Genomic DNA, 22,838 nt, shown 5'->3' on the forward strand with positions numbered 1-22,838 from the left:
AAACATAGGGACATAAAAAGGTTGAAAGTAAAAGTAAGTGAAAAGACATATGTGGCAGATAGTAACCAAAAGAAAGCTTGTTGTCATGTTAGTATTGAAATAGGGCGGGTTTTGGGTTTTGTCTTGGGGGGGAGTTTTTTGTTTTGTTTTGTTGCTGCAAAAAGCTTTATTGTTTCCATTTGGTCCAAGGCTTGGGAGAGGGCTCCAGGGTGGTTAAAAAACTGCCTAGTGGCTGAAGAGAGAGTCTCCAGGCAGAAGCCCTGGCACCGGAGGGCTCCTCAAAGGCCGCTGGGCTCCAGAGGTTCCTTCTTAGTCATGCTTGACGGTGAGCCTTTGGACGGTGAGACACTTGCACAGCCCAGCCTGGGGGCCAGACAGCCATCGGAAGTTAGTCAGGTGGTTGCCCATCTTCTTGATGAGTTTCATCTCCTCACCTAGGAGGTGGCTCTCCAGGAAGTCACAGAGCTGAGGGTCTGCACAGGCAGAACCCAGAGCAAGCAGATCTAAAAGGGCCTGGTTCAGCTTCTTCTCCGTGAGAATGGCAGCTTCCATAGTGTCCTGGGTCTTATTCCACTCATCTTGAGATGGCTTCTGCCCGTCCTGGAAGAGGGCACAGCCGCTGCGCTGGCTTTTCATTTTCAAGAGAGGCTTGGCGCCCTCCTGCTTCTTCTCAGTCAATTTGCGGAAAAAGTGGCCCAAGCCCTCCAGAGCCATGTCACTGTGGTGGAAATAGAAGCCCAGAGAGAGGCGGGTGTAGGAGGCCGGCCCATGCAAGGTGACCAGGTGGTTGAAGGCGGCCTCCACCTCGATGGAATAATTCTGAGGAATCTGGTTGATGGGTAATAAGGAGTTAAGTTCAAAAAACAGTGCTGGCTGGTCCCAGAGGCCGAGGATAACTGAGGGCCTGGTTCTGAAAGCTGCCACTGGAAAAAAGATGGAGGGTGGTCGGAGGCTTGGAGGAAGGGGCCCCCCTGGGTCTGTTCCGCCCAAACACTGTTGAAGCAAGAGACAGGTCCGCGGGACCTCTGAGCGCACTGCCTTGAAATAGGTTTCATGACCAAAGTTTAAAAAACAAAACACTAAAAACATTATTAAGAGAGACTGAATTCATCAAGATGCTGCAACAATTTTAATTTTGTATGCATCTGATAAAAAAAAAAACCTTAAAAATTTAAAGCAATAGTTGATATAATTACAGGAAGAAATTAACCATGTAATGGAAGATTTCAGTGTCCATTTGCTCATTTTATTTAATAAATGTTCTTGGGTTCCTGCCTGCTAGGAACTCTCCTAGCATACATACGGCTATGAATGAAACATAAAAATCCTCAACCTTCTGAAGTTTACCATAATGGAAGGAGAGGGGGAAACACACAAATAAATACAGTAAAATCCTGTGAAAATACACCCAGGATATCATGAATTCTGAGATTATAGAATGAAGGATTTGCTCCTACCCACCACCAAATGCTACAGGTGGTAGGAAGGAAGGAGAGTAAAGTTCTTATTCTGAGGTTGGGGAATGGAATATGACAGGCGGTGAAGGGAGGAGCCTGGCAGGAAAATAGCACAAAAGCCAGAGGGGAGGTGAAGTTTGAATCCTGCTAGCGCAGTGATCTACCAACTCAGTATTCCCAAACTGGGCCAACAACACTATTGCCAACTAGCCAGCATTTCCTGGCACCACTGGTGCTTTCTTGAAGTCCAGTCAGCTGCAGACCCTGAATCCTTCTCATCAATATGTAAACAGGAGTGGACGATCACCACTAGATGGTTCCAAACTGTAGTGGGGACCCCGATGGATTCTGGGTAATGAAGCAACAACCCAGCATTGTGCACGGTCCCCTGCCCATTTTATTAATCTCACGCTGAAAGACAAAAAAAAATCAAAGACAAAAAGTTTGGAAAGGAAGACAAAGGACTGCATTTTTTCAAAAAAGGATATGATAGCCTATGTAAAAAAATCTAAAAGATTGCTTATTAGAAGTAATAAGAATTTACCATAAGATCAATATGCAAAATTCAGTTGCATTTCTATAAAATTTAACAAGTATTCAGAAAACAATTCTGTAACAACATGCACATAGAAAACATAATTTAGAAAGAGATTACATTTAAATAGCTTAAAAATAGATATCTAAAATGAAATCTAATAAAAGATATATAAAGCCTATACAGAAAAAAATATAAAATGTTATCAAAAGACACTCAGAAGACCTAAGTAAATGGAGAAATATGCTATGTTCATGGAAAGGAAGGCTCAATTTTTTTTCAAAGAAAGTTGTTCTCCCCAAATTGACTTGCAGAGTTAATGTAATCCTAATTAAAATATCAACAGAGGTTTTGTGAAACATGACAGTTGATTCTGATATTTATATGGAAAAGGAAGACTATCCAAGGCACTTTTCAATTTTTATTGAAGGAGAAAACTTGGTCAACCAGACATTGAAACTAATGATGAAGCCGTAATAATTGAGATAACGTTGTTTTGGCACAGAGAAGTCCAAATGATCATTGAACAAAAGAGAAAGCCAAGAAAGACCCGAGAACATATATGAAAACTTGACATATGACAGAGGGGACAATGCTGATTAGTGAGGAATGTTTATACTGAGATTAAATAAATAGATGAGTTTCTTCTGATAATAAACAAATAAATAGGGAAGAAGGAAAAATTCTCCGTTATAGGAGAATCTCATGTAGAAGGAATAAGGTAGAAAATCACCATTTAGCACTATTATAGCAGTAATTGATTCAGACAAAATTGTCAATGGATGCCAGAACTATTGGGTTGAAATTTGATGAAGATAGCTACATAGTCTCAAAGTATCTCTCCATAAATTACTTATTAATTACAAAGGGGAAGATAGTGCTTTTAGAGAGGATAAACCTGGAAGAGATCACCGTAGCCAAGTAGACAAAGTCGACATTACCAAAAATGGAGAATACTGACACCATATGCTTTCTGAGTGTTGAAAAGGGCACAACCTCATACAGTATTACTGCCAAAAAGGTCATCACCTAAGTCTAACTGTGAAAAAACATTCCATGAAGAAAATCATGAAGAAAACCCACATTGACAGACATTCTACAAAATAATTGACCTGAACTGTTCAAATATGTCAAGGTCAAGAAATACAAAGATTGACTGAAGAACTGTTCCAGACTAAGTGAGACTGAAGAGACAATTCAACTAAATGTAATATGTGATCCTGGACTAGATCCTATAACGGGGAGATGGGCTTGTGGGGTGGAATAGAATGGCTACAAAATATATTTATTAGGATAACTGGTGAAATTTGAAAATGGGCTATAGGTTAAATATAGTAATGCATTAGTGTTAATCTTCTGATTTTGATAATTGAATGTCCTTGTTTTTAGAAAACTTACACCCAGGTATTTAGAGGTAAAGAGGTATAATATCTACAACTTATTCTCAAGTGGTTCAGAAACAACAACAACAACCATATGCATAGAGACACAAAACAAGAAAACAAATGTGGCAAAATGATAACAATTGTTGAATTTAGTGAAGGGTATACAGAAATTTTTTGTAATAGTCTTTAAACTTTTCTGTGTTTTAAATTATTTTGAAATAGAAAGTTTAAAAATAGCCAGGGAATAATGAATACAAAACTGAAAACAGTGGTAACCTCTGGGAGTGATGTGAGAGGCCTGAGGGTGGGAGAGGGAGGAACACATAGGTAGATGCAACAGTATTGATTGTGTTCTAGTTCCTAAACTAGATGATGAGATTATGGACATTTATTTTATTATTTAACTTTAACAATTATATATACATTATGTATTTTTGTACATGTAAAATATTATACTTTAAAAGGTAATAAAGGGAAAAACAAAGAAAAAGCTAACAAGGCATGAGTCAGAGGCTATCTGGTGAGCTGTGTGTGCGTATGAGCTCTGTGCCCTTAAGTACGTTTCTTTTCCTCTCTGAGGTTGTCCTCACCTACAAAAAAAGAATAAAAGATCTACTGTGTAGTTTTGTTGTAAGGCACTTGGCAATAAGTGCTCACTAAGTGGCAGCTATTTTCTCTGACAGAGCAGAGATAAAGGGAGTATACCTACAGCGGTGGGCTTGATAAAAGTGGTAGAAGTTTGGAATAGTCTTTGGGGTCAGTTGGTAAGCAGGTTATCTAGGGAATAAAACTGAGCTAATGTTGGAAATCATTAAGTAGTTGTAGAGCCAATGAGCTTTGTGTGTTTTTCCCAAGCTGCACTCCATGGTCAGGAAGTAAGACTTGGAAAAAACAGGTATTTAGGCTGGAAGGTCTAAAGGAAGGTCAACAAAGCAGAAAGGCTGCTGAGAGTGAGGCAGATATGACAGGTCAGAGCATCTTACCTAGGCAATGAGCTTTCTCTCATCTAAAATTTTGGAAAAGGAGACACAATTTAGAAGAAGTGGAAGATAAAGAGTGAGCTGATAATTTACTAGATTAACTGGAGACTGTATGAAGCACACCTAGCAGAATAATGATTTTCCAGCCCAGAATAAGGACGTCCATTCCTACCTTTTATGTATCAAATAAAAAATAATTCTATCATGATATATGTACACCTAGGTTGCACAAATTCCCTCATAGTTTACCAACATTTTATATAGGAAAGTCCTTAACAAATTGCAACAAAAAAAACAAAACAAAAAAGCAAGCAAATATGTATTGAGCTGCCACTTCATTCAAAGATAGCTCTGCTGTAAGGGTTATGATTGAGGATCTAGTATTAGCCAGTCTGTGATTGATGAAAATTTTAATTTTTCAGTATTAATTGCTTTCTGAGTATATACACACAGCTAATTTCAGCCTATCGTGCATGAAATTAAACTCAGAAAGTATGAACAGTAGAGCAAATTTGATGATGCTTATACATTACTAACACTTAATTCAGTGAAGAAAATAAATAATATCAGTTTTCTGGCATCTCAAACCCCAAATGTTTTTCAATACAGATAGGATACAGAAACAATCTGTCACCCTAAAGTACTAGAAATACTTCCAAAGAACCACTATATTAGCTGTTGGTGTATGGGAAATGCTTTTGGTTTCTTACTTCAGTGGTTATTTCTTAAATATTAATTATCTATACTATATATCAACTATTATCACCTTATTTCATATAAATATGGTATATATTCATTAACACATTATTATCCATTATTTATTCTTTCCTTGCTTCCTGTACTAAATGCACAGACAATTCCAGAGATGAAGGCAGGTATATGTGGTATTAAATTAGGAATTTTAAAAGAAATTCATTATAAAATTTTGGAGTTACGTGTATAAGTATTGGTAACCTAATCATTGTCTTGTTCTGACTTTGACAGTTTTGCATCAGCCACTGTATTCTCCAGAAATATAATTATATAGAGAAGTTATAATAACTAATGTAAATTTCCTGAGAAATGCAATTTTAGAGGAATTGAAGAATATGTGGAGGAATGATACTTGCAGAGACTTAGGAATGTTGTATTTGAGTCAATATAACAAACTAATCAGGAGGAGGCACCAATGAAATGAAAAGATTTTGAAGAGAAAGATAAAAATTACTTGTGACCAACTAAAAATCAAATTTTCAAAGGCAGCCCAAAGAATGATAATGTTACACTTATTTTAATTCCCGTGTTTAAAAAAAAAAGAGTAGGATGACTCAGTTCATGACATATTTCTGCCAAAACTATGTTTGAAAAATAAATTTCACAATGAATGAAATAAAATACTATACTACCACCACAGGATTTAAAATAGAAATAGGGATTTCTGATTCCATATGGTAAATTGAATGGTTGTATCACTCCCATTCTCTCCTGAATGCCTATTAAAATGACAATCATAAGATTTAAAATATATAGGCCTAAAAGACTAAAAAAACCGGGGAGAAGACACCAGGGGATAGGAGATAGCAACAGGTATTGGAGGATGGAAAGCTGATGAATTGGGAGAATAGAGGAAACTGAACATAATTTCTTCAGAACAAGGAGAAAGAACCAAGCTGCAAAGGATCAAGAACTTGGTTTTACAGAAAGGAAGTATGAGGCACAGATCTGGAATTCAGAGAATCATTTGAAAGTCTGCACAAGAGGCAGTTAGACCTCAAAAAGCCTGATGACTTCCTCTTCCAAATCCTCAGACATGAGATTGATTCCTTGTAGAACATGAATAAAAAAGGTTCTGAGCTTAAGGAGAGAAAAGTTTCAGAAAAGCTCAAGGGGAGCTGAGGGGCTGAAAATAGGTGGATTAAGTGGAAGTATATACATTTATGGGAGAAACATACCTACACCCTTCACCAGCCCTCTTTCCCCATCCAGGTCCTCGAATACCTGTAGCCAGGCACAAGACTTGAGGGTCTTTCTGTGCAGAAACTGAGTGATCCCTGAGAATACTCCGCAAATTCAAAGCCATTGTCAGGCATGCAAGTCTCAAACAAACATACAAATCATAAAATGTGGCTAGAAAGCAATCATTCAAGATTGGAGCAGGAGAGCAAAGGTTTCTGGAAATAAATTAAAAATGGAACTCAGATTATCTGACAAGTATTGGTCCATATTTAGAAAATATATTTAGAAGACTTCCAAATGAATAATTGATACAACTATTGACTCCAGCGGAAAAGAAAAGAAGCATAATCATGGTACACTACTAGATTTAGCAGTGAAGTATGTGTAGACAGTCAAAATAATGTAAATACATAATAAAATTTAGCCAAATCTGTGATTTAATTATATTGGGAGGTCGGAGGGAAAGGAAGCAGTGTGATTGTATGAGAGATAAATCCTCATTTATCAATGTGAAAAGTCAACAGATCATGTATAAAATAGAATAAGACATAGCAGCATAAATATGTAATTCTCATGTATAAAGATAAATACCACAAGACACAGGGAAAGGACTAGAAATAGGGAGTGAGACTGGCCAGAGGGAGAGTTGGGTCATTTTTTAAAATTATAAGTGTCTATTATATCTCATTTTTTACTTATACTAGTGAAAAGTAGCTTATACATGAGCTTATATTCTGTGTTTTTCAATAATTTTTAAACCATGATTGCATTTGATAAACAAACAAAAGCCATGTATTGTTTTAATTTTATTTGGAGATTGAAATGAAGCAAACTTTGTAACTAAAAACAATTTAAAGCAATGAGACAAAATGCTGTTTTGTTTTCAAACTGAACATGCTCCTTCTTGCCCCTGCCACAGAATTGGATAAGAACATGCCTCCCCATCCTGGTAAAAAAAAACAACACTTTTTCTCATTTCCTGGCTGAGGATCTTAAAGTGTCACCTTATTTCAATCAATCCAACTGAATGCATTCAATCCAAACTCTTTTCTGCCTGGCTTTCAAAGCCTGTCCTTCTCTCCCCCAGCCTTCTACCTATCTAAACTTATTTTCCATTACATCACAACAGGCACCTTCTGTTCAAGTTATATGGATCTCTCAGAACCCTGTATACTCTGGGCCATGCCTGTTTTCATCTTTTGGGTCAAGCTATTACTTGAATACCTGGGCCCATTTCCTCTGTACCTGGCCAAGGTCTTCTTATGCTTCAAAACCTGCTTCAGGATTAGCAAAGATATGTCTCATCATAATTCTACTATTTTATCATCCTTGGAACTTTGGTTTTTATCATTACAACTTGAAAATACTACTTATTGAAGAAAAAAATTTGAGAATTTTCTTTATGACCTTCTTAGATAAAAGGGAAATTTAAACAAATGAACATTTGTCTAAATTCAAGACAAATGTGCTGAATCTATTGGGTTGGCACCACACCAGTAATTTCCACAATGTGACGTGCCAGTGATTTTTTTCAGCATTGTAGCATTCCCTATTAAAGGACCATCTCTTTAAAGCACGTAGTCCCAACAACAGGAACACACATATAATTTTTCAATGTCTATTTGAAGAGACAAATAGCAAATCAAGGCTAGACTGAGATACCAATAAATCTGATAAGAATTTATTTTTATATTGATCTTTCCTATTAATTATTTAAAGGTTATCATTTTTATTGTATTTATTGTAGAAACAGTATAATAATAATAACAGAAAACAAAAAAAGGAAAAAAACTATCTCTTCTTCTACCACCCAAAGAAACTGTTTTTACTTTTTTCATGTAACTCTTTCATTTCTCATCCCCATAAACACATAATTTTACATATAAAGTATTCTACTTTTTGCCTTAGTATTGTATTATAAACATTTTCATGTTGTAAGACTTCCTTCATACTTATTTTAATAGTTATACAATAATCCATCTATAAATATCTATATAATAATTCATCTGTTGTAGTACCATAGTTATTTGTTTCTCTATCATTAGTTATTTACAGTTCCTTCCAATTTTTTTAGTAGGCTGTGGGCAAATAGGGAATGAATTTGGGTAGTCTAAGTGATCTAGTTTGGCTGACTAGATTTTTCCTAAATAAAATAGCTGATTTTTCTCTTCAGTTTGTACCTGAGAAACTTAGTACAAGGGTATTCGTTTATAATTTGAAGTGACCTGTTTTTCATGATTTTCCAGTAGTGCTAATTTCTGTAGAACAAATATTTTCTCAAAAGTTTGTGCTCTACTGGTAGCATATTTTTATCCACTAAATAAGCATTTTCTTGTGTATATTCTTGTGTGGCATAGCTCTTTTTAAAACCACTGTAATTATCCATCTACTTATCTTACAAGTGGGAACATAATTTTTGTGGCTGTTTCATTTACTATGGAAAGAATACATTGTTTTACTACAAAAGTACATCAAAAAGCCCTTTAATTCTGGTACTTTTTATCCTTCAATCATAAAAACAGGCTAGGATTATGGAAGAAAAGAGATTAGAAGGCAGTGTTTATAATGGTAGGCAAAACTATACCCTAAACTAGCTACAAAAATAAGTCTTTTTAAAAACATCACACTCAGAACTATGATTTTAAACCCCTTAATTTAACAGTGCCTTGCCTTTGAAAGGAAAAACTCCTTGAACTTTAAATAGCTTTTAAATTTTAACTCTACTCTCTCATTGAGTGTTTCAAGTCCCAAAGCCACTATTTGTTGGATGACAAATAACATTTGTAAGAGAGGCCCTCACTAACTAACTATGCATGTGTACTTGTCAACTATCATTTCTAGAGCTGATTTCCATACCAGTGACTAAATAAACCCAGGGGTGAAAACAACAGATAAGAGAGCAAAACTCTGTAACCTACAAAATCTCTATCTTTCTCACACTGAATTTTTAAATGTACTGAATAAAAGTGAGAAGGAGGAGAAGGTAGAGAAACTATTTTCTCTTGGCTTAAAAAAGATTGCTCAAATGCCTACATTAAATCTCACAGGAAGCCTAAGTTATTAAAGATAAATGATTGAGAAATGAAAACCTGTAATCAGGTAAATGTTAAAATAAATTTCCAAAAACTTTGACCTGCATAAGTGGTTCTCAACCCCAGCACACATTAAAATCACCTGGAAAGCTTTCAAATAATACAAAATGAGGTACTGAATTGCCCTGCTGTGAGGCCTGAGCATTGGCATATTTTAAATCACAAAGACTGTTTAATATGCAGGAGGACTGATAACACAGATACACATATTACCAAATAAAATGGCAGATTTTTTTTTTTTTTTTTTTTTTTTTGGTGTTAGTTCCCCCACCAGGGCCAAACCTGTGCCCCCTGCAGTGGAAGCATGGAGTCTTAACCACTGGACCACCAGGGAAGTCCCACTTGGGTAGAGTTTTAACCAAAAGAACTTGTTGCTTTAGCATGAATAAACCCTCCCCAAGGGCCTGCAAGGGCCAGGCACCGTGTTAGGCTCTGAGGATACAAGAGTATTTGAACATTAAAGACTTCATGACATATCTGCAGTTCAAATTCTTTAAAAAGTATTATTTTAAAACATCTTCCATCATTTTTTCCTGTAAAAGGAATATACACCAACACATATTTCTGATGAAGTCCACTCTTTAGGCTTGATTTGAAAATGAGGGAGGGAGGGAGACGCAAGAGGGAAGAGATATGGGGTTATATGTATATGTATAACTGATTCACTTTGTTATAAAGCAGAAACTAACACACCACTGTAAAGCAATTATACTCCTATAGAGATGTAAAAAATCCAAAAAACAAAAAACAAAAAAGAAAAAAAGAAAATGAACTATAATTTGAAAAATAAGAACATAAATGGCAAAAACAAAATATTTACTAATAAGAAATGAGGATTCGTGGCTCTAGGATTCTGGTCAACACCAGAATCAGAATTTCAAAGTAGATGGCCAAAAGACTCTTTTTCATATTTATACACAGTCGGTTTTAATGAAAATTCTGAGAGTAACAATGTCCATCACTTAACCATGAGTAAGCCAAGAGACTTTTCACAACATGAAGGAGATAGAAATCACAAACTCTGAACTGCAAGGAAAAAAAAAAACATTTCAGGCTAGTACTTTGTTATAGTCAGAGAGAGGAGGCTTACAGCCAGCAGAGAAGCTGAGGTGGTAAGATGATTTGATGAATGACTACAGTTAAGGAAGTTGAAACACCCACAGCGTCCTCAGCCAGAAATTTAATATGGCTTTATTTCTCTTGATATGTAAATTCTAAGGAATCATAACAGTCCATACTCAACTGTGAAAACAAAAATGTACGCCAAAGTTAAGTGAAATTATCTATAGGTTATTAATAAACAAATTAAAAACCTTAAGAATTAGAGTTCTCAATTGGATGGCTCTGGGGTTTTGATCCATAAAGAGGCACTTTCACAAAAACTGAGAGCTTGACCTTAAAAGAGCATAAAAAATACCTTGGACACTATTTGAACACCCAAATAATAACTATTGGTGCTGGCATTATGACCAGCAGTAACATATATTGGTCTGATTCCAAAATTAGAGCTAATAATTATGTTTCACAAGGAAAATCTGGAGAGTACCTATCACCTATTATAAGATATTGATTAAAATATTTAAAGTTTTCCTTAGATTTAAAATGGATCTCTATTCAAAGGCCACCTATGAAAAAGCACTCTTTTTGAGAAGTGTGTAGCATTTGTTTTTAGTCTCCTTGTACTTGGTTTCCTGAGAACTGCAACGTTTTTTCAATTATGTGCTATCTGAAAAAGTTCTTATCATTTAATGTCTATGGAATAGTCCACTATTTCTATATATAAGTTGTTACTACCATCATCCCGCTTCATAATAAAAATGATTATGACGATGAGACAATTCATTGGGCCCTATTATATACCAGGTCCTTAATGTATACTAAGCATTCGTATATATTATCTCATTTAATCCACACAATTAATTCATTTATTCCTATTTTTAAGAATGAGAGGACTGAGGCTAAACAAGGTCTAAAAATTTGCCCAAGGTCACAGAATTAGGAAGTGGCAGTAATTAAACCAAAGTTCTTTAGTTGTTTTTTTCCAGTTTGGAAATCTAATACATTCTAATAATACATGTTCTCTGCACAAAAATTCTAAAATATAGAAAAGTTGAAAAGAATAAAAGGGTTTAGTCCTGAAAGATAACTGTTGCAGAATTTTCATTGTATTTCCTTTCCATCTTTTTCTGTACCTTGTAAACAAGTGCCTGTTATCTTTAGTACCAAGCTCAGCTAACCCCTCTATGCTTCCTTCTGTGTGTATTCAAAATCTGCCCTTTTAGAGATTCCCTGGTCATCTTCTGTCCCTCATACCTACACTCTGGTTAGAAGTACACACAAAGAGAATTCCCTGGTGGTCCAGTGATTAGGACTCTGTGCTTCCACTGCAGGGGGCCAGGGTTCGATCCCTGGTTGGGGACTTAAGATCCCACAAGTCGTTCAGTGCAGCCAAAAAAAGAAAAAAAGAAAAAAGAAAAGATAAGAAATACACACAAACACACAAGGAGTTACACTTCCTTTTTCCTCCCTAACTCTTGCATTGTGTCATTCCCTCTGCCCTGTCTATATCCCTTATCAAAAAACTAGCAAAAGAAAAAAGCAAAACCTAGATGACCAGACAAAGAATTTCTTCAAAACACACCAAAGTAATATAATGAATCACTGGAAATGATGTCTCAGGTCTCAGAGTGTAGAGATAGATGTCATCAACCCGGGTCTCTGGGGAATGAACAGCATGCAATATGGACTCTTTAAATGTCCATCAACAGGGGAATGTATAAAAAAGCTGTGGTACATATATACAATGGAATATTACTCAGCCATAAAAAGGAACAAAATTGGGTTATTTGTAGAGATGTGGATGGACCTAGAGACTGTCATACAGAGTGAAGTAAGTCAGAAAGAGAAAAACAAATGTTGTATATTAACACATACATGTGGAATCTAGAAAAATGGTATAGATGATCTTATTTGCAAAGCAGAAATAGAGACACAGATGTAGAGAACAAATGTATGGATACCAAGGGGGAAGGGGGGGGTGATGAATTGGGGGATTGGGATTGGCATATATACACTATCGATACTATATATAAAATAGATAACTAATGAGAACCTACAGTATAGTTCAGGGAACTCTACTCACTGCTCTGTGGTGACCTAAGTGGGAAGGAAATCCAAAAAAGATAGGATATATGAATACATATAGCTGATTCACTTTGCTGTACAATAGAAACTAACACAACATTGTAAAGCAACTATACTCCAATAAAAATTAACTTTTAAAAAAAGTTTCTAAGGAAAAAGTTTCAAAAGGAGTCTAATGAAGTATGCTTTAATCCCTAATACACACACACACACACACCCCTTATAACTGTCTCCCTAGTGACTGTATGCTTTTTTTTAAAACTATAATTAATTTACGACGTTATATTAGTTTCGGGTTTACAACATAGTGATTCACTGTTCTTATAGATTACACTCTACTTAAAGTTATTATAAAATACTGGCTATATTCTCTATGCTATCTAATATGTCCTTCCATCTTATTTATTTTATACATAGTAGATTGTACCTTGTAATCCCTTACTCCTATCTTGTCCCTCCTCCCATCCCTCTCCCCACTGGTAACCACTAGTTTGTTCCCTATATCAATGAGTCTTTCTACTTTGTTATATTCATCTTTGTTTTGGTTTTTAGGTTTTACATCTAAGTGAAAACATACAGTATTTGTCTTTCTCTGTCTGACTTATCTCACTAAGCATATTACCCTCCAGATCCATCCATGTTGTTGCAAAGGGCAAAATTTTATTCTTTTTTATAGCTGAGTATTATTCCATTGTATATATATACTACAGTTTCTTTATCCATTCATCTGTGGATAGACACTTAGTTGCTTCCATAGCTTGGCTATTTTAAATAATGCTGCTATGAACATTGGGATGCATTTATCCTTTCGAATTAGTGTTTTTGGTTTTTCGCATATATACCCAGGAGTGGAATTGTGGGTCATATGGTAGCTCTAGTTTTAGTTTTTTGAGGAACTTCTATACTGTTTTCCACAGTGGCTGCACCAATTCACATTCCCACCGACTGTGTCCAAGGGGTCCCTTTCCTCCACATCCTCACCAACATTTGTTATTTGTGGTCTTTTTGATGACAGTCATTCTGACAAGTGTGAGGTGATATCTCATTGTGGTTTTTATTTACATTTCCCGAATACAATGTTGAGCGTCTTTTCATGTGCCTGTTGGGCACCTCTATGTCTTCCTTGGAAAAATGTCTATTCAGTTCTTCTGACCAGTTTTTAATCGGGTTGTTTCTTTTTGTGATATTGAGTTGTATGAGCTGTTTTTATATTTTGGATATTAACCCCTTGTTGGTCATATGATTTGCAAATATTATCTCCCATTCAGTAGGCTGTCTTTTTGCTTTGTTGATGGTTTCCTTTGCTGTGCAAAAACTTCTAAGTCTAACTATGTCCCATTTGTTTATTTTTGCTTTTGTTTCATTTGCCTGAGGAGAGAGAGCCGAAAAAATTATTGCTACAATTTATGTCAAAGGGTGTTCTGCCTATGTTTTCTTCTAGGAGTTTTATGGTTTCTGGTCTTATGTTTAGGTCTTTAATCCATTTTGAGTTTATTTTTCTATATGATGTGAGCAAATGTTCTAATTTCATTCTTTCACATGTAGTTGTCCAGTTTTCCCAGTGCCATTTATTGAAGAAACTGTCTTTTCTCCATTTTATATTCTGCCTCCTTTGTTGTAGATTAATTGACCATACGTGCATGGGTTTATTTCTGGGCTTTCTATTCTGTTCCATTGATCTATGTGTCTGTTTTTGTGCCAGTACTGTGCTATTTTGATGACTGTAGCTTTGCAGTATAGTCTGAGGTCAGGGAGCATGATACCTCCAGCATTGCTCTTTTTCCTAGTGACTGTATTCTTGAGTCAATATTTCTGAAACACAAATTTCAGAAAGTGTAGTTTCCTGCCACTTCTTTGAAGGGAATTTTGGAAATAACTATAGGAATGTAAAATATACTTACTCTTTAATCAGCAGCAGTTTAATTTCTAGAAATTTATTCTTCAGACCTACTCAAATAAGTGCACAAAAAACATGTGCAAGGATATTAGTAGAGCATTGTTTGTAGTTGAGAAAAATCAGAAAGCACTTACATACCCATCAATGAGGGACTATGGTAGGTGCTGGGGACACAGAAGTGGTACCCACCCTCCTGGAGTTTCATTCCAGCAGATATCTGATTTATCCTGAAGTATCTGTCTTAGTTTGAAGCACACTCTGTGAATTTGCATTCTGGAACCTTTCCAGTGCTACCTCAGATGGTATCACTGAGAAATCATAAAATTAGCTTTTCTTATACTGGCACAGCAGGAACCACTAAATAGAGGACCAGCTAAGCTGTGTCATTATTTATTTTGTTTAAACTAATCCACCTTTAAATATTTTTTCTACTGGAACTCTTAATGTATGCTTTTCTCTCCCCAAAGTGTCAAGGAATTCACATTCCCTGTTTGCCTTCCAGATTTTCTTGCAGTGACAATGGCAGCTGGGTATCCAAATCAGTTTTTAAAACACCAGAGTCACCACTGGGATCCTTCCAGAATTTCCATGAAATACAGAAATTCTGGAAACAGGAGAATAAGAGTGAAATTCCTTCATAGCCACTTTCCCCAAGCAGAGGTTCAGGGACAAGGATTATAACGTGTGTGATAGCCTGAAGTCAAACATTTCAAAAATGTGAGCAAAATATATATTTTGGAACAGAATTGAGCAACAAATATTGTAAATCTTTGAATGGGATTTGCAGCCAACCATTGTATGTGTTTTCTAGAATCTATTTACCCTTTTTTGCTAATGCAACTTATTAGGAAAAGATGGGGATGGGACTTCCCTGGTGGTCCAGTGGTTAAGACTCCATGCTCCCAATGCAGCGGGCCCAGGTTCGATCCCTGGTCAGGGAAATAAGTCCCGCATGCATGCCGCAACTAAGAGCCTGCATGCCACAACTAAAAGATCCTGCATGTCGCAACTAAAAGATCCAACATGCCAAAACGGAGATCCCGCGTGCCATAGCTAAGACCTAACACAGCCAAATAAATAAATAAATTTTTCTTTTAAAAAAGAAAAGATGGGGAAAATCAGGTCAAAATCAATGTCAAGGTTATATATTTACTTTAAATAAATACAATTTTATTGGTTTCATACAGTAACATATATGTAACTACCATAAGAATCATGCCAAAATTTTTAACAAAAGATACAGAGTATCCTTCCTTTAGATTAGGACATTAACTATATGCAAATTGGATTCCCAGGGTTTTGATTGGGCAAAGGGAAGCTTCAGCATAGCCAAATCCACTATGCTATCACAAATTCAGAATAGTGAAATCAGGTTGGAAGAGATCTTATAGGTTATCTGGTTGAATCATCAAATCAATACTCCCTACCAGTTAGTAAGTATACATTTGTTAGGCACATAGTATGTGCCAAGCCTGTAGTAGGTGATTTCTAGCCTATTCTGCAGAAAATCTCCAAAAGGAGGAACTCGCCACCTCCCCGAGCAACCCATTCCTTCTTGGGCAGCTCTAACAATTAACTCTGAGCTGCCAGCAATGTATCTTCTGAAACTGCCCTTACCATGTTTGTCACTGACCTCCTTCTTGCAAGAATCAGTGCCCTGTTTTTAATTGCATATTGCTTGAAGTACCTGGAGCAGTTGACACCAATGACCACATCTTTTTTTGAACTTCTGGTCTAATTTCATGTCTTCCCCCCAAATTAGATCAAGATCCCCTAGTTAGAAGCTGTTATTGCACCCTATTGCAGTTTTCCTACAGAACACTGATGAGAGTTTGTAAATGTATGTTTCAGAGCATGGACCTCACTTCCAGACAGCCTAGATTCAAATCCTGCTCTAACATGCACTAGCTGTGTGACCTTGGGCAAGTTTTCACTATACATCTATAAAATTAAGTTAATATATTGATACCTACTTCACAGGCTGTTATGAGTATTAAATAAGTTAATATTTATAAAGTGCTTAAAACAATGTAACTGGCAAATAGTAACCACTATGTGTTTGTAAATTAAATAAATTTGATTAAAATCTGTGGTCTCTACTAAATTATAAATTCCATGAGGATAAGATGGAATCATGTCTACTCTGCTTAACATTTTATGTCCACTGCCAAGTTCTGTGTCTTTCATGTCAAAGCGCTTGTTGAATGAGTGAAAGAATAAGTTTACACATGAAGGAAGAATCAAATAATTCTGGGATAAGTTTTATTGTCTCATATGCAGAGTGCACCCACTCAAGGATCATCTCACATCTGGACCATGATGGTTACTGGCAAACACCTATTCTAGACAATCTCTCTGTAGTGTACCCTCCTTGCTAGTACTCAATTGGCGACCCTTGGTCTCTTCTCCTGACTTTCATGTTTCTGATTCCAGAAACTGAGCTTGAGAAATGCTCTGACCCCTTCAATCTCGGCAACCTGAAAAGATATCATTTTCTAGCACGCTGAATGGGCTTCCCCCTTAGCCTTCAGTTTTGCTCACGCCCTTAATTTTGGTGTTTCCTCGAAGCCTGAGGTCCACAGCTGGTGTGTGTTTAAGTTGACACTAAACCCAGGTGTCAGCTTATGATATATGATGTCATTTAAACTCTAGAAATCTGCAGTTCTTGGATAGAAGGTAAAGAAATTTGGCAATCTACTACTCAGAACATTTTATTCTCTTTATTTCTCTGAGGTAGGATCTTTCCATTTTGGCCAGATAGAAAGGTATGGTTACTTTTCAAGGTCTGCCTAGTATACGTTCTATAAAATCAGCTTTGCATTTGCAACGTTGCTCTGTTTTGTTCTTGTTGCTGGGTTCTCTGTCATCCTTTAATGGAGCTGCTTTATAGCATTTAGATCCTGAAAAACACTGGGACCATACCAGAAATTATTTGGCAAAAGGGAAGACTATGGGGGTAAAAAATCAGCACTGCTATAAAACAGTGGCAAAGATCCTCATAGTCTTCAGGTTAAGAGACAATAATAGGATGTAGGAGGAAAGGGATAACAGCAAATAGACTTTGTGTAAAAATCTTAGTTTCCTCATATAATATTTAGTCATTAGGTCGTGTATATGTGCCCACTGTAAAATATCTAGGCACAGAAACAAAACTTGAAAGCTACTACATAACAAATTCATGGGTGTCAAAATGAGTTTATTTGTCTCCATTCAGTCCTCCAGGCAGAACTATTAGTAGAACTTGGTTGAGGAGGTAGACCTGTTGACCTTTGAAAGTCAAGAGAATTAATACAACAGAACCATAGGATAACTAAGGTCAAAGTTCACAAAAAGAGCTCTTCAAATCAGTCATTTCTCACCATCTCAATTTCCCCTCTGGATAGTTCTCAAGAAATAAACTAAAAATATGATAGATCGATAGATAGATAGATAGATAGATAGATGATAGATAGATAGATAGATAGATAGATTCTATTTGCCCAGCAACAAGTCCTTCTCTAAGTCTAAGACCAGAAAATTGGTGGTAAAGTTAACTCCAAATGATTTTTAAAAATCATTAAAATGTTCAACCCTTTCAAACACACACACACACATTTCAAAGTTAATGTTTGAAAAATTTTTATAAATATTAATTTTGTTGTTGTTAAAGATTTATCTGGTGATACTATTTGCTATATATCTAGTATTAGAGGAAAAGTTTAAAATTTTGTAGCAAAGAGACTCAACACTTCAGTGGACTAAAAATAATTAAGTCTATTTTTCTCTCATTTAAGAGTCCCACGGGGTGAACAAGTGGGCTGCTCTGCTCCACATGGTCATTTAGAGATCCAAGTTCCCTTCATCCCTCTAACTTTTTTTACTTGCCTATCAGGACATCACACTTACCTGGTGTACTTCCTATCTTTCTTGCTGCTCTTTCTCAGTTTTTGGGGGTGGGACTAGTTGTCCATCATCAGCCATACCTCTAAAGGTATAGGCTTCAGTCCTTGGACCATTCAACTTTTCTGTAGCACTCACTCTCTAGGTAATCTCATCCAGTCTCATGGCATTAAATAACAACAATATTGGTGACTTCCAAATGAATACTTGTAGACTGGATCTCTCTTCTGAACTGCAAACCCATATTTTGCTGGTCACTGATCACCTCTATTGGAGTCTAATAGACATCACAACCTTGATATCCAAAACTGAGTTATGGATATTTCCCTCCATACCCTCCTATGGTCTTCCCAATCTAAATTAACAGCAACACTATTTTTCAAGTTCCTCAAGCCAAAAGTCTTGGCATTAACCTTATCTCCTTTTTCTTTTATCTCTCCCACACTCCATTTCCAGCCCCTCAGCAAATCTCCTTGGATCTACCTTCAACATACATTCAGAATGCAACAGCTTCTCCTCCCACTGCCTTGTCTACACCACTATTTGGTCACATTTAATTTCCTATAATTGCCTAATATCCAGTCAAGATTTCAAATCTCCCTTCCCTGCTTTATTTTTCTCCTTAACATTTATTTCTAACAAACAATTCATATTTACTTATTTTTTTATTGTCCGTTTGAGCTCAAAGGGAGCAGGGACTTTGATCTCTTTTGTTCACTGATGTATCCCCAGAATTTAGAATGCTGTCTGCCTAGAGTAGACTTTCAGTAAATATTAGCTGCAAGAATGAATGACTCTTGTTTCTCCTCCATAGTCTAGGGTGTTTTACTTACCTACATGATTGAGACCTGGTCCCAGGATGGTTCATGTTTGACTCCTGGAGATGGGAAAGAGCACAGAGGAGTTTACATATAGTGTTTCACAGTCTGAACCAGGAAATGGCACACATCACTTCCATTTATATTCTATTAGGGAGACCTTAGATTCATGGCCATAACTAGCTGTCAGGGGGGTTGAAAATAGCACTCCTAGGCTGTAAGCCATGGCTCACCTGCAACTCTATAATTTAAAAAGGTGGAATAGAATCTAGTAGGCAGCTGGCAGTCTCCACCTTACCTGCTATCTACACAGCTCATTTTATCCAGAATGACAATACAGTCAAACCGCTTTGGAGTTCCAGAAGTAAATTATAGACTGAAGGTAGACCAAGCTGTTCAATGGTGTGCAAATCAAGAGTACTTTATAAGCCATTGATCACAAGTTTGTTCATTAAAGCATAGCTGAGGCAAATCCCACTGGAAAGGCTCAGCCAAGTCTCAGGTGGTCTTACTAACTGCCTTATATGTAAACTGCCTGGAACAAGTGGACCATATCTTGAGACTTTTCTTATTTTATTGCTTAGTGCAACTTACAAAAGTTGTGCAGAAATAATATTGAGAACTAAGGGTAAAAAGAAGTGTGGGTGAAAACACCTGAAATAGTATAATGAAAGAAACTTGTTATTGAGTTTTCTGTTCTTATCACCTCAGTTACTAGAACTCCTGAAATAAAACAATGGACTAACTTTCCTCCTTCTAAGAGATTCTAGCAACCTATGAAATGACCGTCAGAGAATTGGATGATGTAGAAGCTCTGGGTGTGGAAAATCTACAATCCAAAGTCCAAGCATAAATCTTTGTAGGAAACATAATCTCAGGTGTTGGAATTAATCAGTAGGCTAAAAATTACATTGTTGTGCTTTACCCAAAATTTTTTTTTAAATCTTAAATCCTTTCAAATCTTGCAAATTAATTGAAGTTAATTCCCATAGTTAGCAGATAGAGTTTATGTTTTTATGCATCAGGATATAAACATAACACCAAAAACCATTTGTTAATAAGGCCTATTCTTTCAGCAAATAAAATGTATTTAGTACCTGAAAATAACTGTGGCTCATATCAAAAAGATTTATTATTGCCTCATTGAAAATTTCTGGTCTTTTAGGCAGTGAGTTTGTTCCTCTGCCAAGGAATCTAAAGAAACAGTTTCAAATGACCATCCTTTTCTCCATTTTTCCCACCATCCCATGAAGAGTGTTCAGATAAAGGCAGCTGGTGGGAGCAAGGCAGGGAGATGAGGCCTTTCAATTGTACACGTAAAACTAGTATCTCAATTGCTGTAACTCTAAAATAGCTCAGGATCTAGATGTTCTCTCCTCCTTTTAAAATAACTAACAGAATTTTGGATTTCATCTGACTTATAATTTATTGACGTATGTGAAACATATAGGATATGCAGAGTTAATTTTTAGTTACTATTTCAGGAGTTTCTTTTCTTGATTATAGCTATATCAGAAAACTCTCAGTTTATTGAAGTTATTCACCTTGTGCTCTCAGCATTTACTTGTTTTTATTTTATTTTATTTATTTTATTGAAGTACAATATTATATAAGTTATAGGTATACAATACAGTGATTCACAATTTTAAAGGTTATACTTCATTTATAGTTATTATAAAATATTGGCTACAGGGCTTCCCTGGTGGTGCAGTGGTTGGGAATCTGCCTGCCAGTGCAGGGGACACGGGTTCGAGCCCTGGTCCGGGAAGATCCCACATGCCGCGGAGCAAATGGGCCCATGAGCCACAATTACTGAGCCTGCGCGTCTGGAGCCTGTGCTCCGCAACAGGAGAGGCTGCAATAGTGAGAGGCCCGCGCACCGCGATGAAGAGTGGCCCCCGCTTGCCTCAACTGGAGAAAGCCCTTGCACAGAAACGAAGATCCAACACAGCCATAAATAAATAAATAAATAAATTAAATTAAAAAAAAAAAAATTGGCTACATTCCCTGTGTTGTACAATATACCCTTGTAGCTTATTTTATTGACAGATTGCTTGATTGCTTGATTGATTGCAGATCTGACCAACTTTATTTTACTTAGTAAATAACATACATATAGCAAAGTGCATAAAGTGCACTAATCTTAAGCATTATAGTTTGAATTCTTACATATGTATACGTCTGAATAACCACCATTAAGATAAAACCATAGAATATTTCCTGCCCTCTATAAGATTCTTTCATGCACTTTTCACTCTTTTCCCTGAAGGGTTGATCACTATTCTGACTTCTAAAAACATCTTTTAGTTTTGCTTGTTCTTAAACTGTATATAAATAGAATCACATACTAGAACTCTTTTGTGTCTGGCTTCTTTCAAGCAATAGAGTATCTGTGAGATTTCTCCATCTTGTGTTGGAGCCATCTTGTTTTTAAGTGATGGGTAGTATTCCATTATGTAAATTATCACAGTTTATTTATCTGTTTGTGTGCTGAACACTTGCATTGTTTCATCTTCTGGATATTATGAATAAAGCTGCTATGAATATAATGTACAAATGAGAGGGTATATGCATTTATCTCTTTGGGGGATAAAAAGTGGAACTGCTGTATCATGAAGCATGACTCTAGTAGAAACTAACAAATGGTTTTCCAAAGAGATTGTATCATTTTGCAACTCCCACCACCTTGTAGCTTATTTTATACCTAATAGTTTTTAATCTCTTACTCCCCTATTCTTACTTTGCCTCCTCTTCCCTCTCCCCACTGGTAACCACTTGTTTGTTCTCTTTTCCCGTGAGTCTGCTTCTTTTTTGTTCTGTTCACTAGTTTGTTGTATTTTTTATTTTTTTAATACATTTATTTATTTTATTTATTTATTTTTGGCTGCATTGGGTCTTCGTTGCTACGCGTGGGCTTTCTCTAGTTGTGGCGAACAGGGGCTACTCTTTGTTGTGGTGCGCAGGCTTCTCGTTGCAGTGGCTTCTCTTGTTCCAGAGCACAGGCTCTAGGAGAGCAGGCTTCAGTAGTTGTGGCACGGGGGCTCGGTAGTTGTGGCTCACAGGCTCAGTAGTTGTGGCATGTGGGCTCAGTAGTTGTGGCTTGCGGGCTCTAGAGCGCAGGCTCAGCAGTTGTGGCGCATGGGCTTAGTTGCTCCGTGGCATGTGGGATCTTCCTGGACCAGGGCTCGAACCTATGTCCCCTGCATTGGCAGGCAGATTCTTAACCACTGCGCCACCAGGGAAGCCCAGTTGTGGTCTTTTTGATGATAGCTATTCTGAGAGGTGTGAGGTGACATCTTATTGTGGTTTTGATTTACATTTCCCTAATGATTAGCAATGTAATTAGCCATCTGTGTTTCTTCCTTGGAAAAATGTGTATTCAGGTCTTCTGCCCACTTTTTAATTGGATTGTTTCTTTTTTTGTTATTGAGTTATATGAGCTGTTTATATATTTTGTATATTAAACCCTTATTGGTCATATCATTTGCAAATATTATCTCCCATTCAGTAGGTTGTCTTTTCATTTTGCTGTACAGAAGTTTTTAAGTTTAATTAGGTCCCATTTGTTTATTTTTGCTTTTGTTTCCTTTGTCTGGGGAGACAGATTTATGTCAAATGACTTATGTCAAAGAGTGTCCTGCCTATGTTTTCTTCGAGGAGTTTTATGTTTTCTGGTCTTACATTTAGGTATTTAATCCATTTTGAGTTTATCTGTG

At 36.4% G+C, this 22,838-nt stretch overlaps 1 protein-coding gene and 1 non-coding gene across 2 annotated transcripts in view; one reads left to right on the top strand and one right to left on the bottom strand.

Annotated features, from left to right (window-relative positions):
* Positions 1-309: 309 nt before the first annotated feature.
* LOC132366266 (ferritin light chain-like) overlaps positions 310-22,838 on the bottom strand; it is a 28,009-nt gene continuing 5,480 nt past the window's right edge. The window contains exon 2 of the mRNA XM_059923846.1: positions 310-828. Within this exon, the coding sequence (XP_059779829.1) occupies positions 310-828 (519 nt within the window). The remainder of the gene's footprint in view (positions 829-22,838) is intronic.
* TRNAW-CCA (transfer RNA tryptophan (anticodon CCA)) lies at positions 15,294-15,366 on the top strand. The gene has a single exon. It is a non-coding gene; the product is annotated as a tRNA-Trp (tRNA).

This window comes from Balaenoptera ricei, chromosome 5 (genome assembly GCF_028023285.1).
Source record: "Balaenoptera ricei isolate mBalRic1 chromosome 5, mBalRic1.hap2, whole genome shotgun sequence".
NCBI lineage: Eukaryota > Metazoa > Chordata > Mammalia > Artiodactyla > Balaenopteridae > Balaenoptera > Balaenoptera ricei.